The sequence below is a fragment of the Crinia signifera genome, chromosome 8 (assembly GCF_055691185.1).
Source record: "Crinia signifera chromosome 8, ASM5569118v1, whole genome shotgun sequence".
Classification (NCBI taxonomy): Eukaryota; Metazoa; Chordata; class Amphibia; order Anura; family Myobatrachidae; genus Crinia; species Crinia signifera.
Window position 1 is genome coordinate 18427318 of NC_139224.1, and position 17113 is coordinate 18444430.

General features: G+C 52.6%; 1 protein-coding gene across 2 annotated transcripts in view; it reads left to right on the forward strand.

The window, feature by feature from the left end:
- APEH (acylaminoacyl-peptide hydrolase) overlaps nucleotides 1-9684 on the forward strand; it is a 31678-nt gene extending 21994 nt beyond the window's left edge. The window contains exons 14-22 of one of the 2 annotated variants that reach the window (XM_083155878.1): nucleotides 2185-2273; nucleotides 2354-2489; nucleotides 3221-3304; nucleotides 3376-3456; nucleotides 3531-3619; nucleotides 3868-4058; nucleotides 7487-7589; nucleotides 9096-9202; nucleotides 9283-9684. In XM_083155878.1, the coding sequence (XP_083012004.1) occupies nucleotides 2185-2273; nucleotides 2354-2489; nucleotides 3221-3304; nucleotides 3376-3456; nucleotides 3531-3619; nucleotides 3868-4058; nucleotides 7487-7589; nucleotides 9096-9202; nucleotides 9283-9382 (980 nt within the window). In that variant the 3' untranslated portion in view covers nucleotides 9383-9684. The remainder of the gene's footprint in view (nucleotides 1-2184; nucleotides 2274-2353; nucleotides 2490-3220; nucleotides 3305-3375; nucleotides 3457-3530; nucleotides 3620-3867; nucleotides 4059-7486; nucleotides 7590-9095; nucleotides 9203-9282) is intronic. The other variant, XM_083155879.1, reaches the window with a different exon arrangement.
- Nucleotides 9685-17113: the final 7429 nt, after the last annotated feature.

Sequence of the window (17113 nt, forward strand, 5' to 3'; positions counted from 1 at the left end):
TGGACTTGAAGCGGTAGGATTGGTGGTCACATACTGGAAGTGGTATTGGGGGGCTCAGCTCCTGCGTCACGCTAGGGAAGGGGTATTGGGGGGCTCAGCTCCTGCGTGACGCTAGGGTAGGGGTATTGGGGGCTAAGCTCCTGCGCCACGCTAGGGTAGGGGTATTGGGGGGATCAGCTCCTGCGTCACGCTAGGGAAGGGGTATTGGGGGGCTCAGCTCCTGCGTCACGCTAGGGAAGGGGTATTGGGGGGGGCTCAACTCCTGCGTCACGCTAGGGAAGGGGTATTGGGGGCTCAGCTCCTGCGTCACGGTAGGGTAGGGGTATTGGGGGGTTCAGCTCCTGCGTCTTGCTAGGGAAGGGGTATTGGGGGGTTCAGCTCCTGCGTCTTGCTAGGGAAGGGGTATTGGGGTGCTCAGCTCCTGCGTCACGCTAGGGTAGGGGTATTGGGCTCAGCTCCTGCGTCACGCTAGGGAAGGGGTATTGGGGGGCTCAGCTCCTGCGTCACGCTAGGGAAGGGGTATTGGGGGGCTCAGCTCCTGCGTCACGCTAGGGTAGGGGTATTGGGGGGCTCAGCTCCTGCGTCACGCTAGGGTAGGGGTATTGGGGGGGCTCAGCGCCTGCGTCACGCTAGGGAAGGGGTATTGGGGGGCTCAGCTCCTGCGTCACGCTAGGGAAGGGGTATTGGGGGGCTCAGCTCCTGCGTCACGCTAGGGAAGGGGTATTGGGGGGCTCAGCTCCTGCGTCACGCTAGGGAAGGGGTATTGGGGGGCTCAGCTCCTGCGTCACGCTAGGGTAGGGGTATTGGGGGGCTCAGCGCCTGCGTCACGCTAGGGAAGGGGTATTGGGGGGCTCAGCGCCTGCGTCACGCTAGGGAAGGGGTATTGGGGGGGCTCAGCTCCTGCGTCACGCTAGGGAAGGGGTATTGGGGGCTCAGCTCCTGCGTCACGCTAGGGAAGGGGTATTGGGGGCTCAGCGCCTGCGTCACGCTAGGGAAGGGGTATTGGGGGCTCAGCTCCTGCGTCACGCTAGGGAAGGGGTATTGGGGGTGCTCAGCTCCTGCGTCACGCTAGGGAAGGGGTATTGGGGGGCTCAGCTCCTGCGTCACGCTAGGGAAGGGGTATTGGGGGGCTCAGCTCCTGCGTCACGCTAGGGTAGGGGTATTGGGGGGCTCAGCGCCTGCGTCACGCTAGGGAAGGGGTATTGGGGGGCTCAGCGCCTGCGTCACGCTAGGGAAGGGGTATTGGGGGGGCTCAGCTCCTGCGTCACGCTAGGGAAGGGGTATTGGGGGGCTCAGCTCCTGCGTCACGCTAGGGAAGGGGTATTGGGGGGCTCAGCTCCTGCGTCACGCTAGGGAAGGGGTATTGGGGGGCTCAGCTCCTGCGTCACGCTAGGGAAGGGGTATTGGGGGGCTCAGCTCCTGCGTCACGCTAGGGAAGGGGTATTGGGGGTGCTCAGCTCCTGCGTCACGCTAGGGTAGGGGTATTGGGGGGCTCAGCGCCTGCGTCACGCTAGGGAAGGGGTATTGGGGGGGCTCAGCGCCTGCGTCACGCTAGGGAAGGGGTATTGGGGGGGCTCAGCTCCTGCGTCACGCTAGGGAAGGGGTATTGGGGGGCTCAGCTCCTGCGTCACGCTAGGGAAGGGGTATTGGGGGGCTCAGCTCCTGCGTCACGCTAGGGAAGGGGTATTGGGGGGCTCAGCTCCTGCGTCACGCTAGGGAAGGGGTATTGGGGGGCTCAGCTCCTGCGTCACGCTAGGGAAGGGGTATTGGGGGGCTCAGCTCCTGCGTCACGCTAGGGAAGGGGTATTGGGGGGCTCAGCTCCTGCGTCACGCTAGGGAAGGGGTATTGGGGGGCTCAGCTCCTGCGTCACGCTAGGGAAGGGGTATTGGGGGGCTCAGCTCCTGCGTCACGCTAGGGAAGGGGTATTGGGGGGCTCAGCTCCTGCGTCACGCTAGGGAAGGGGTATTGGGGGGGCTCAGCTCCTGGGTCACGCTAGGGAAGGGGTATTGGGGGGCTCAGCTCCTGGGTCACGCTAGGGAAGGGGTATTGGGGGGCTCAGCTCCTGCGTCACGCTAGGGAAGGGGTATTGGGGGGGGGGGGCTCCGCTCCATGTACGTCACATGTTTTATTCACTGCCTATATCTATAATAATAACAACCTGTAATTCTCTTGATGCCACTTAGAGGCCGCGCCAGGCAGCTGGAAACTGATGGCCATTGCCCGTGATCTCATGGTTGTCCAGTTTTCCTCTCCGAGTTGCCCACCGACTCTGGTAAGTGATGCAGAACCTTTGCACTGCCATCGGCCCTATCCATCCTCTCTGTCTTACAAGGACCCTCGCTCCTCCTGCAGAAAGTGGGGTTCCTTCCACCAGCCAGTATTGGGGCCGAAGTCACCTGGGTGTCCCTAGAGGAGAATTCTGTGATGAACATAGATTGGAGCTATAAAACCCATCAGCCTCCTCCAGAGCAGGAGAACTCCCAGTACCGTAAGTGACCGCACAGCCCTATCATACCTACTGTCTCAAATAATCTATTCATGTTCTGTGCTTAGAGGGCCAGTCCAACACCCACCAACAGCAAATCCCATCTCTGTACTCAGTCAGCCTTCACCTCTGCAGCAGCTTCTATCCCGTCTCTGTCCCCGGCGGCCTCCTTCCCCTCTGCAGCAGCTTCTATCCCACCACTGTCCCGGCGGCCTTCTTCCCCTCTGCAGCAGCATCTTTCCCATCTCCTTCCCCTCTGCTTCTATCCCACCTCTGTCCCCAACGGCCCCCTTCCACTCTGCAGCAGCTTCTATCCCATCTCTATCCCAGGCAGCCCCCTTCCCTCTGCTGCTGCTTCTATCCCATCTCTGTCCCCAGTGGCCTTCTTCCCCTCTGCAGCAGATTCTATCCCATCTCTGTCCCCGGCTGCCTTTTTCCTCTGCAGCAGCTTCTCTCCCATCTCTGTCCCCAGCGGCCTCCTTCCCCTGTACACTGAGGGCTTCTCACCAGTTAATGACCATCGCCCACTGATACGTGTGGAATAATGTAGATGTTCTGAACACTGCGCCCTCCTGTCCCAGCCTTTCTATATATGTTCTATACATTAGAGTATGATAAATGAATGTTTGATAGAAGCAGATAAGGAGCGCTCACCTGTTCATTACAAATAATAGAACTTCTAACATTGTTATATAAACCCGTTGGCTCAGGACTCGGATGATTCTTATTTGCAGCTGGCCTAGACTTTGAGTCCATCATCCTGAAGCCTCAGGACCTGGCTGAGGAGAGTCGTGTTCCCCTGGTGGTGTTTCCGCACGGTATGTCCCTGTCCCCTCTGTCCTGTCCTAGTCCTCTGTTTCCATGTGACAGTGTTGTCTCCTTCTGGCAGGGGGTCCCCACTCCTCATTTGTCAGCGAGTGGATGCTGTTCCCTGCTGTCCTGTGTAAGATGGGCTTCGCCGTACTGTTAGGTGAGGGGGCGCGGCGCGGTGCGGGTGGTGGGCTTCGCACTGGGGAAATGTCTGATGCTATTTGTGCATTGTAGTGAATTATCGCGGCTCCCTGGGATTTGGGCAGGACAGCGTCCTATCTCTGCTGGGGAAAATCGGAGCACAAGACGTAAAGGATGTGCAGGTAATGGCGTGTGCCGTCCACTAGTGGCCTCTGTTCTATTCATTATCTGCCCAGCGGTTATTATCGGGGCTTGTCCATTCACCTCTGTCTGTGTGTAGTTGTGCTCCTGGTATCCCCCATATACTGCTAAGTAATACCTAGTGTTATATAGAATTTAGATTGTGAGCTCTGCTGGTCAGGGACTGGTGTGATTGGACAATAAGTAATGACTCGCATGCTGACTCCATGTCACCATTCTCCCCATACAGACAGCGGTGCTGCAGGTTCTGCAGACTGAGCCAATAGACCCACACAAAGTGGTTCTGTGCGGAGGGTCACATGGTGGCTTTCTGTCCTGCCATCTGATTGGCCAGTATCCAGACTTCTACAAGGCTTGCATTATCCGCAACCCAGTGACCAACATCCCAGCGATGGTCGGATCAACTGACATACCGGACTGGTGAGACCGCCTGCCCCTGTTATACATCACCTTACCGTGCCAGGTCACATGGGATTCTGATATAGACTGTACATTACTCAGCACAGTCTGCTACATATACAGCCTCAGTCACACGTGGTATACAGGTGTCACATTACTCAGCGCAGTCTGCTCTGTCACACGCAGTATACCGGTGTCTCTTTTCACATTACTCAGTGCGATCTATTCCGTATACAGCCTCAGTCACACATGGTATACAGATGTCACATTAATCAGCGCAGTCTGCTCTGTAAACAGACTCACACACTCAGTATACAGGTGTCACGTATCACATCACTCAGCGCAGTCTGCTCTGTATACAGCCTCAGTCACACACACGTATACAGGCGTGACATCACTCAGCGCAGTCTGCTCCATATACATCCTCAGTCACACGCGGTATACAGGTGTCACATATCACATCACTCAGCGCAGTCTGCTCCGTATACAGCCTCCGTCACACGCAGTATACAGGTGTCACATATCACATCACTCAGCGCAGTCTGCTCCGTATACAGCCTTAGTCACACGCAGTATACAGGTGTCACATATCACATCACTCAGCGCAGTCTGCTCCATATACATCCTCAGTCACACGCGGTATACAGGTGTCACATATCACATCACTCAGCGCAGTCTGCTCCGTATACAGCCTTAGTCACACGCAGTATACAGGTGTCATGTATCACATCACTCAGCGTAGTCTGCTTCGTATACAGCCTCAGTCACACACACAGTATACAGGTGTCACGTATCCCAACACTCAGCGCAGTCTGCTCCGTATACAGCCTCAGTCACACACACAGTATACAGGTGTCACGTATCACATCACTCAGCGCAGTCTGCTCCGTATACAGCCTCAGTCACACGCAGTATACAGGTGTTATATATCACATCACTCAGCGCAGTCTGCTCTGTATACAGCCTCAGTCACACACGCAGTATACAGGTGTCACGTATCATATCACTCAGTGCAGTCTGCTCCGTATACAGCCTCAGTCACACACACAGTATACAGGTGTCACGTGTGTCACGTATCACATCACTCAGCACAGTCTGCTCCGTATACAGCCTCAGTCACACACACAGTATACAGGTGTCACGTATCATATCACTCAGTGCAGTCTGCTCTGTATACAGCCTCAGTCCCATGCAGTATACAGGTGTCACATATCACATCACTCAGATCCGTATACAGCCTCAGTCACACACAGTATACAGGTGTCACATATCACATCACTCAGTGCACTCTGCTCCGTATACAGCCAGTCCCATGCAGTATACAGGTGTCACATATCACATCACTCAGATCCGTATACAGCCTCAGTCACACACAGTATACAGGTGTCACATATCACATCATTTAGTGCAGTCTGCTCCGTATACAGCCTCAGTCACACACACAGTATACAGGTGTCACGTATCACATCACTCAGCGCAGTCTGCTCCGTATACAGCCTCAGTCACAAACAGTATACAGGTGTCACATATCACATCACTCAGCGCAGTCTGCTCCGTATACAGCCTCAGTCACACGCAGTATACAGGTGTTATATATCACATCACTCAGCGCGGTCTGCTCTGTATACAGCCTCAGTCACACACGCAGTATACAGGTGTCACGTATCACATCACTCAGCACAGTCTGCTCCGTATACAGCCTCAGTCACACACACAGTATACAGGTGTCACGTATCATATCACTTAGTGCAGTCTGCTCTGTATACAGCCTCAGTCCCATGCAGTATACAGGTGTCACATATCACATCACTCAGATCCGTATACAGCCTCAGTCACACACAGTATACAGGTGTCACATATCACATCACTCAGCGCAGTCTGCTCCGTATACAGCCTCAGTCACACGCAGTATACAGGTGTTATAATCACATCACTCAGCGCAGTCTGCTCTGTATACAGCCTCAGTCACACACGCAGTATACAGGTGTCACGTATCAGATCACTCAGCACAGTCTGCTCCGTATACAGCCTCAGTCACATATCACATCACTCAGCGCAGTCTGCTCCGTATACAGCCTCAGTCACACACACAGTATACAGGTGTCACGTATCACATCACTCAGCGCAGTCTGCTCCGTATACAGCCTCAGTCACAAACAGTATACAGGTGTCACATATCACATCACTCAGCGCAGTCTGCTCCGTATACAGCCTCAGTCACACGCAGTATACAGGTGTTATATATCACATCACTCAGCGCGGTCTGCTCTGTATACAGCCTCAGTCACACACGCAGTATACAGGTGTCACGTATCACATCACTCAGCACAGTCTGCTCCGTATACAGCCTCAGTCACACACACAGTATACAGGTGTCACGTATCATATCACTTAGTGCAGTCTGCTCTGTATACAGCCTCAGTCCCATGCAGTATACAGGTGTCACATATCACATCACTCAGATCCGTATACAGCCTCAGTCACACACAGTATACAGGTGTCACATATCACATCACTCAGCGCAGTCTGCTCCGTATACAGCCTCAGTCACACGCAGTATACAGGTGTTATAATCACATCACTCAGCGCAGTCTGCTCTGTATACAGCCTCAGTCACACACGCAGTATACAGGTGTCACGTATCAGATCACTCAGCACAGTCTGCTCCGTATACAGCCTCAGTCACACACACAGTATACAGGTGTCACGTATCATATCACTCAGTGCAGTCTGCTCTGTATACAGCCTCAGTCCCATGCAGTATACAGGTGTCACATATCACATCACTCAGATCCGTATACAGCCTCAGTCACACACAGTATACAGGTGTCACATATCACATCATTTAGTGCAGTCTGCTCCGTATACAGCCTCAGTCACACGCGGTATACAGGTGTCACATACCACATCACTCAGTGCAGTGTGCTCCGTATACAGCCTCAGTCACACACACAGTATACAGGTGTCACGTATCACATCACTCAGCACAGTCTGCTCTGTATACAGCCTCAGTCACACACACAGTATACAGGTGTCACATATCACATCACTCAGCGCAGTCTGCTCCGTATACAGCCTCAGTCACACACACAGTATACAGGTGTCACATATCACATCACTCAGCGCAGTCTGCTCTGTATACAGCCTCAGTCACATATCACATCACTCAGCGCAGTCTGCTCCGTATACAGCCTCAGTCACACACACAGTATACAGGTGTCATGTATCACATCACTCAGTGCAGTCTGCTCTGTATACAGCCTCAGTCACACGCGGTATACAGGTGTCACATATCCCATCACTCAGCGCTGTCTGCTCCGTATACAGCCTCAGTCACACGCAGTATACAGGTGTCACTGCTCCTGTGTCCTAGCTGCACTGTACAATGTTAGCAGAGCTATCTGGGACCTGGGGATGGCTGCTGCTATTATATACTATTCCGTCCGCAGGTGCCACGTGGAGTCTGGCTGCATGTACTCCTATCAGGCTTTGCCTGTTGCGTCACAGTGGGAGGAAATGCTTAATAAATCCCCCATCATCTATGTTCCTCAGGTAAGTCACACGATGGCTGTTAGTTTGGTGTAGTTACAGGTTATGGATGACATATCTCATGTGGCGCAGTGTTATGTTATCAGATGTTTGTGAACAGTTCCTTGTTAGTGATGGGTGCGTGTGGGGGTACATGTGACGCTATCTGTAATTGGGGTGTGCTGGGGGCTTGTATGTCACTGCCACTGTGATGGGATTGGTTAGTGGGGTGTATTAGGGTATTGTGTCAGTGGGTGGGGTGTGATAGGGTGGTTGGGCGCTGTCAGTGGTTGTGGTTAGTGGGTGGGGTGTAATGGGGGTACTGTGTTAGTGGGTGAAATGTAATGGGGGTACTGTGTTAGTGGGTGAAGTGTAATGGGGGTACTGTGTCAGCGGGTGGGGTGTATTAGGGTATTGTGTCAGTGGGTGGGGTGTGATAGCGTGGTTGGGCGCTGTCAGTGGTTGTGGTTAGTGGGTGAAGTGTAATGGGCGTACTGTGTCAGCGGGTGGAGTGTAATGGGGGTACTGTGTTAGTGGGTGGGGTGTAATGGGGGTACTGTGTTAGTGGGTGGGGTGTAATGGGGGTACTGTGTTAGTGGGTGGGGTGTAATGGGGGTACTGTGGCAGTGTCCATATTCCTCTTACCTGCAGGTAGCCCATTGTAATGGAAATTGTTGCTACGCTGCGCTCACCTATATTGCTGTATTTAGGCGCTGCTCAGCCTCAGGGGTGTCCCGTACCCCTGTGGGTCACAAGTTATGCAGAAAAAAGGGTGGGCTGAAGCGCTGCCTCTGTCTGTGTTTTAAACATAGGATTTGTCAATGTTGGGTGCAAAGGTGTTTTATTTATATTGATGCACGGTACAAATATGAAAAATAACATACCAAGGTATACAAGGTGTTGTAATGGGTAATTGACAAGGTGGGCCCGTTTGTACACCACTGCTGAGAGCCCCTAGGGCAGGCTTTCCCAACCACGGTCCTCAAGGCACACCAACAGTGCAGGTTTTAGTGATATCCAGGCTTCAGCACAGATGGTTTAATCAGAATCACTCAGGTACTAATTAAGTCACCTGTGCTCAAGCACTGTTGGTGCGCCTTGAGGACCGTGGTTGGGAAAGCCTGCCCTAGGGGAATCAGGGTATCAACAGATCCCTTTTATCCATACAGCCAAATGGGTTTGTCTCTCTGCAGTTGTGCACTAATGTCCCGGGGCTCAGATACGCTTGTTCCCCAAAGGGGTGTGTTTGGGACATTAGTGCACACCTGCAGAGAGACAAACCCAATTGGGTGTATGGTTAAAAGGGATCTGTTGATACCCTAATTCCCCTAGGGGCTCTCAGCAGCGGTGTACAAATGGGCCCACCTTGTCAATTACCCATTACAACACCTTGTATGTTATTTTTAATATTTGTACCGTGCATCAATATAAATAAAACACCTTTGCACCCAACATTGACAAATACTTTGTTTAAACACAGACAAAGAGAACGCTATAGCCCATAGTAATGTCTCTGTTCCCTGCACACAGGTGAAGACCCCGGTGCTACTGATGCTCGGGGAAGAAGACCGGCGCGTACCAAACACCCAAGGGCTGGAGTATTATAGAGCACTGAGAGCATACAATGTGCCAGCCAGGTGTGTATACCCCGATGCCACCCAGAACCCTGCATTATACCCTGATACACGTGACCTGACAAGGCTGCCGTTCTCCCTAGGTTACTCTGGTATCCTGAGAACAACCACGGATTGGCCAAGGTGGACGCCGAGTCGGATGGGTTCATGAACATTGCGCTGTGGATCCTGAGATACCTCTGACCATGACCTCGGCGGTTACCATTGTTTGCACAATGGCCACGTACCTACCAGCACAAAGCAGGTTACCCAGTATCGCCCAGTAATAGTAATCTCCGCCCTGTGGGGGGTGTGCTGGGCGGAGGGGCGGCACCGCGGCACTGTATACATCACAGACTGGCAATACCAGCGGGGTTTATCCCCTGTACTACAGACTTGTCTCTATGAGCATCTGCAGGTTCTACCACACATGTTACACAAGGTAATTATGGGAGTGACACAGTTGTTAGTAATTCACAATAAAGCTGTGGCAGGTTTTGGATGGTTCCGTGCTTATGCCAATTTTTATTTTATCACTTTAATTTTACCGCTGGCAGCTCTTAGTACTGAAACAGCACTATTCTAGAGCCGCACAGCGCCGGTGTCTGCCGCCAGGTCCCTGTCCTTCATGTTTAGACGCACTGGGAGCAGCTGCCTAAGCACAGTAAAGTTAAGCGTGCGGGTGTCCGATAGTGCGACCAGCGGTAGCAGTGGAGCTTGGTACTGGCAGCGGGGCACAGTTCATTCTAAGCCACCGCAGACATGTTTGTGGGAATTGAGTCCCAGGGAGGTGCCAGACAGGGGACAGAAACACCCATAGCTCCGCCCCTGCAACCCTGCAGAAAGATCCCTTCTTGGGTTTCCTGCCACTGTGACAGAGGGAGGTTACTACTGTCCCCATACCAGCACTGTTCTAGTGGCAGGTTACATGTCCCCATACCTCACCTCATGGTGTTTGGTAGCTGGGATCAGTAGAACAGAGGGAGGTTATTACTGCCCCATACCAGCACGGTCCTAGTGTCCGGTAACATGTCCCCATACCTCACCTCATGGTGTTTGGTAGCTGGGATCAGTAGAACAGAGGGAGGTTATTACTGCCCCCATACCAGCACGGTCCTGGTGTTGGGTTACATGTCCCCTACTTCACCTCATGGTGTTTGGTAGCTGGGATCAGTAGAACAGAGGGAGGTTATTACTGCCCCATACCAGCACTGTCCGGTAACATGTCCCCATACCTCACCTCTTGGTGTTTGGTAGCTGGGATCAGTAGAACAGAGGGAGGTTATTACTGCCCCCATACCAGCACGGTCCTGGTGTTGGGTTACATGTCCCCTACTTCACCTCATGGTGTTTGGTAGCTGGGATCAGTAGAACAGAGGGAGGTTATTACTGCCCCATACCAGCACGGTCCTAGTGTTGGGTTACATGTCCCCCTACTTCACCTCATGGTGTTTGGTAGCTGGGATCAGTGGGACAGAGGGAGGTTACTACTGTCCCCATACCAGCACTGTCCTAGTGGCAGGGTACATATCTCCCTACCTCACCTCATGGTGTTTGGTAGCTGGGATCAGTGGGACAGAGGGAGGTTATTACTGCCCCATACCAGCACTGTCCTAGTGTCTGGTAACATGTTCCCTACCTCACCTCATGGTGTTTGGTAGCTGGGATCAGTAGAACAGAGGGAGGTTATTACTGTCCCCATACCAGCACGGTCCTAGTGTTGGGTTACATGTCCCCTACTTCCTCATGGTGTTTGGTAGCTGGAATCAGTGGGACAGAGGGAGGTTACTACTGTCCCCATACCAGCACGGTCCTAGTGTTGGGTTACATGTCCCCTACTTCACCTCATGGTGTTTGGTAGCTGGAATCAGTGGGACAGAGGGAGGTTACTACTGTCCCCATACCAGCACTGTCCTAGTGTCTGGTAACATGTCCCCATACCTCACCTCATGGTGTTTGGTAGCTGGGATCAGTAGAACAGAGGGAGGTTATTACTGTCCCCATACCAGCACGGTCCTAGTGTTGGGTTACATGTCCCCTACTTCCTCATGGTGTTTGGTAGCTGGAATCAGTGGGACAGAGGGAGGTTACTACTGTCCCCATACCAGCACGGTCCTAGTGTTGGGTTACATGTCCCCTACTTCACCTCATGGTGTTTGGTAGCTGGAATCAGTGGGACAGAGGGCGGTTATTACTGTCCCCATACCAGCACGGTCCTAGTGTTGGGTTACATGTCCCCTACTTCCTCATGGTGTTTGGTAGCTGGAATCAGTGGGACAGAGGGAGGTTACTACTGTCCCCATACCAGCACGGTCCTAGTGTTGGGTTACATGTCCCCTACTTCACCTCATGGTGTTTGGTAGCTGGAATCAGTGGGACAGAGGGAGGTTACTACTGTCCCCATACCAGCACTGTCCTAGTGTCTGGTAACATGTCCCCATACCTCACCTCATGGTGTTTGGTAGCTGGGATCAGTAGAACAGAGGGAGGTTATTACTGCCCCATACCAGCACTGTCCTAGTGTCTGGTAACATGTCCCCCTACCTCACCTCATGGTGTTTGGTAGCTGGGATCAGTGGGACAGAGGGAGATTACCACTGTCCTAGTGTCTGGTAACATGTCCCCATACCTCACCTCATGGTGTTTGGTAGCTGGAATCAGTGGGACAGAGGGAGGTTACTACTGTCCCCATACCAGCACTGTCCTAGTGTCTGGTAACATGTCCCCCTACCTCACCTCATGGTGTTTGGTAGCTGGGATCAGTGGGACAGAGGGAGATTACTACTGTCCTAGTGTCTGGTAACATGTCCCCATACCTCACCTCATGGTGTTTGGTAGCTGGGATCAGTGTGACAGAGGGAGATTACTACTGTCCCCATACCAGCACTGTCCTAGTGTCTGTTAACGTGTTCCCTACCTCACCTCATGTTTTGTGAAGCCTGGCCTGTTAGGGTCACAGATGGGAAGTTGGTCCCTGAATCTGGCTGTACATAAATAGGTTTGACGACCATGTATACAAGATAGTGAGGTTCAGACTCTTCCTCATAGCATGAGTAGTACAAACAGAGGCGGGCTGGGCCGGGTGCCATCTGCCCCCCAGGCCAGTTCATTTAAGTGTCTGAGGGCCGTCTGACTGCAGTACGCAGGCAGAAGCTGCGATTGCTACCTATGTCACTGCTCACACGGACACATTCAGAAGCAGGTGCAAATAGAAAATGGATGCCCCCATAGCAGGCTACAAAAAGATGGCCACCATTCACCAATGGGGAGAAAGGATTCCTTTCCCTTTAACCCCCGAGGCAAAAAGGGGTGGAGCTTATCGGTAACTGTGTCATCGTGCAAACAGGAGCAGTCTGAAATAACGTTCTGTTCTGGAGCCCATGGACTGAAGGAGAGGGCTCAGGGCTGTGGTGAGGAGTCATAGCTAGATGTAAGTGGGATTTGGGGCTGGGCTAACAAACAACATTGGGGAGGTATGTATGAAAATATATATATACATACATACATACATACACACACACACTAGGTGATTCATCGCGCCCTACGAGTGCTCTTCACACCGTCGTAAGGGGCTGCGCCCCCTTAATTTGTGAACATTTGTAAATGAGAAAGATGGTTAGAATTGTATGAAAGATGCCTGTATTGCAACTTGAGTTATAGGTGAAATGTGTTAAATAGAGAGCATATGATGTGGAAGGGGGTGTGTATTGTTTTGTTTAATTAAAAAGCGGTTACAGAGTAAGATGTACATTGATAGTGTGCATGGTACAGTGACATTTGTGGGTGTGGGGGGCTGTGTGCAATAGTATAGTAGGGTGTTTCTGAGTCAGCGGCTCCCCACTGGCGGAGGTCACGACACAGGAAAACAGGAGGCTGGGTAGTGATAGGGGTGTGTGGGCATAAGGGGGACTAAAGAGGAGGGTGGGAGATATTGTACAGCTTCTGCCAGTGGGTGAGGGTCCAGCGTGGCAGTACAGGATGGTGTCCCTTAGTCAGTGTCTCCTCCTACTGGGTGGGAGTTCGGGTGCATAAGAGCAGGAGGCTGGGCTATGAGGCATGATAGGGGCATGTGGGCAAAACAGCGTCAGCGACTCCCAAGTGGAGGAAGTTACGGTTCAGGAGAGCAGGAAGCTGGGTAGTGATAGGGGTGTGTGAGTATACGGGGGACTAATGAGGGGCTTAGGGGTGCCGTGAATTGCGGGGGGTGACGAGAATCAAGGGAGGGAAGGGGCGCAGGTGTCGGCGTGAATTGCGCGAGGGGGTGTGCGCGGGGGTCCGTGAATTGTGGGAGGAGGGGGGATGCGCGGGAGGGGGGGGGGGTGGCACGGGGCGCGATGAATCACCTAGTTGGTTATATATTCTTGTAAAAGGATGGTAGGATGTTGCGGTCATTCAGAATGCATTTACATAAACAGTAATAGTAGCAGTAAAAGGTCTGACTTAAAGCACCTACAGTAAAACTGAACAGGTGTTCTAGATTATACAAAGAATTGGTTGATGATGTGTAGGTTGACGTGCACATAGTTCATAGTTGTCACTGGAAAAAAAATTGCTACAAGAAAAAATCAATACAGAAAGTTCAACACATGTAAATGTTGACATAAGTGTGGCACTTCATCGGTGTCCATGTCGACACATGAGAATGAATATGAAAACATTCAAAAAAAGGAAAAATAAATCTTCAAAAACTCGTCAACCTTTTTCATTGTCGACCATAGCCGTGCCAGTGTTTTGCATGTGCCATTTAATCCTGGGGTTGCCGTGAATCACGCGCGAGGGAGGAGGTGAGGGGTGTCCGCGAATCACGGGAGGAGGGGTCGTGGGTGGATGCCATGAATTGCGGGGGGGGGGGGGGGGGTGCCGCGAATCGTGGGATGGGGGGGCGCGGGGGGTTGCATTGAATCGTGGGAGGGTGGGTTGCGGGGGGTTGCCGCAATGACAGGAGGGTGGGGAATCGTGGTGGGGGGCACCATGAACCGCGAGAGGTGGGGCCCGCGCGAATCGGGGGAGGGGGGGGTCGCGAGGTGCCGCAAATCGCAGAAGGGGGGTGTGTCACGGGATGGGGCCGCAAATCGCAGGAGTCACCGGGGGTGCCGCGAATTGCGGGGGGTGTGCTGCAAATCGCGGGAGGGGGGTCGCGGGGGTGCTGAAAATAGCCACAAAAAAATCAACACAAAAAGGTCAACACATGTAAATGTTGACATAAGTGTGGCACTTCATTGGTGTCCATGTCGACACATGAGAATAAATATGAAAACATTGAAAAAGTGAAAAATAAATCTTGTCAACCTTTTTCATTGTCGACCATAGCCATGTCAGTGTTTTGCATGTGCCATTTAATCATGGGGATGCCGTGAATGGGGGAGGGAGGGAGTTGCATACCCAACATGACCCTCTCCAGGAGGGACACATTGCTCTGTTTCTGGACTTTCTTCTTAATTTAAGGATTACCATCACCTGTGCTTAAACACCTTTCTTATCAATTACCCTGTTTAAAATGACAGGTGATGACAATCATATATTAAGATGGAAGTCCACAAACCGAGCATTCTGTCCCTCCTGGAGAGGGTCATGTTGGGAGGTATGGAGGTGTGGGGCGCTCACCTGGTGTGTCTGGAGAGTAGCTGTGTCTTTGCTGTGTAACATGGAGAGGCAGAGGGTGTCCGGCGCTGTCTGTGGGCTCACTGGGCTGGTTCTCTGTCATGTGAGTCAGTCATGTGAGTCAGTGGCTCCACCCAGTGTTATAGCTCCAGACACACTTTGAGTGACAGATGTAGCCAAATATATAAGAGATTACACACACACACACACACTTTATTGTGCATTCTTTGTTTAGAATTTGTGTGGACTAAGGGGATTATTCAATTGGCTGAAAGGTGTTGCCTGCTATGCGGACATCCCATTTTACCAAGGGTATGTGCACTACCCTTTTTTTTTTTTAAGGTAAATACTAGCTTGCGTACAGGGAGTAGGTGCAGCCCTAGTGGCAGTGTAGTTTGTGCAAGACTAGCAGTAATGTATTGTTTGATTGTGTGTAGAGTTAGGGGTAGTGTAATGTGTGCATGGACCTTGCGCAGGGCTAGGGGAAGTGTAATGTGCGCAGGGCCAGGGGTAGTGTGTGCAGGGCTAGGGGTAGTATAGTGTGCGCATATGCAGGGCTAGGGGGTAGTGTTGTGTGTGCAGGGCTAGTGTCATGTGTGCAGGGGTATTGTAGTGTGCGCATGGACCATGTGCAGGGCTAGGGGTAGTGTAGTGTATGCAGGGCTAGGGGTAGTTTCATGTGTGCAGGGGTAGTGTGGTGTGCGCATGGACCATGTGCAGGGCTAGTGTAGTGTATGCAGGGCTAGGGGTAGTGTCGTGTGTGCAGGGGTAGTGTGGTGTGCGCATGTGCAGGGCTAGGGGTAGTGTCGTGTGCAGGGCTAGGGGGTAGTGTTGTGTGTGCAGGGCTAGGGGGTAGTGTCGTGTGTGCAGGGGTAGTGTGGTGTGCGCATGGACCATGTGCAGGACTAGGGGTAGTGTAGTGTATGCAGGGCTAGGGGTAGTGTCGTGTGTGCAGGGGTAGTGTGGTGTGCGCATGTGCAGGGCTAGGGGTAGTGTCGTGTGCAGGGCTAGGGGGTAGTGTTGTGTGTGCAGGGCTAGGGGGTAGTGTCGTGTGTGCAGGGGTAGTGTGGTGTGCGCATGGACCATGTGCAGGACTAGGGGTAGTGTAGTGTATGCAGGGCTAGGGGTAGTGTCGTGTGTGCAGGGGTAGTGTGGTGTGCGCATGGACCATGTGCAGGGCTAGGGGTAGTGTAGTGTGTCCCCGCACAGCAGGGTTAGGGATATTGTGTGCATGGATAAGGGTGGGGTAGTGATTGTGGGGACCATGTGTATGGCTAGCAGTAGTGTGTGGGGAGCATACTGTATGTAGGGCTAGTGGTAATGTTGAGTGTGCAGGTGCAAGGTTTGCGGTAGTTTAGTGTGTGTGTAGAGAGCAAGTGCAGAGTTAGGGGTATTGTATTGGATCCAGGGCCAGCAGTAGTGTGTGCAGGGAGCACATGTAAGGCTAGCGGTAGTGTGTGGGGACCATGCGCAGGGCTAGCGGTGGTGTAGTGTGTGGAAGAAGCAGGGTTAGGGGTAGTGTGTGTGGAGCATACTGTATGTAGGGCTACTGGTGATGTAGTGTTTGCAGGGAGCAGGTGCAAGATTTGCGGTAGTTTAGTGTGTATAGAGAGCAGGTGCAGAGTTAGGGGTATTGTATTGGATCCAGGGCTAGCGGTAGTGTAGTGTGTGCAGGGAGCACATGTAAAGCTAGCAGTAGTGTGTGGGGACCATGTGCAGGGCTAGCGGTAGTGTAGTGGGGCAGTGTGTGCAGCGACCACGCGCAGGGCTAGTGGTGGTGTAGTGTGTGGCGGAAGCAGGGTTAGGGGTAGCGTGTGTGTGTGTGTGGGGAACATATGTAGGGCTAGCAGTACTGTGTACATGGAGCAGGTGCAAGGCTTTCAATAGTGTAATGTGTATAGGGAGCAGATGCAGAGTTAAGGGTAGTGTATTATGTGCGGGGACCTAGTGCAGAGCTGTCAGTAGTGTAGTGTGTGAGGGAAGCAGGGTTAGGGGTAGTGTGTGTGGAGCATACTGTATGTAGGGCTACTGGTGATGTAGTGTTTGCAGGGAGCAGGTGCAAGGTTTGCGGTAGTTTAGTGTGTATAGAGAGCAGGTGCAGAGTTAGGGGTATTGTATTGGATCCAGGGCTAGCGGTAGTGTAGTGTGTGCAGGGAGCACATGTAAAGCTAGCAGTAGTGTGTGGGGACCATGTGCAGGGCTAGCGGTAGTGTAGTGGGGCAGTGTGTGCAGCGACCACGCGCAGGGCTAGTGGTGGTGTAGTGTGTGGCGGAAGCAGGGTTAGGGGTAGCGTGTGTGTGTGTGTGTGGGGAACATATGTAGGGCTAGCAGTAC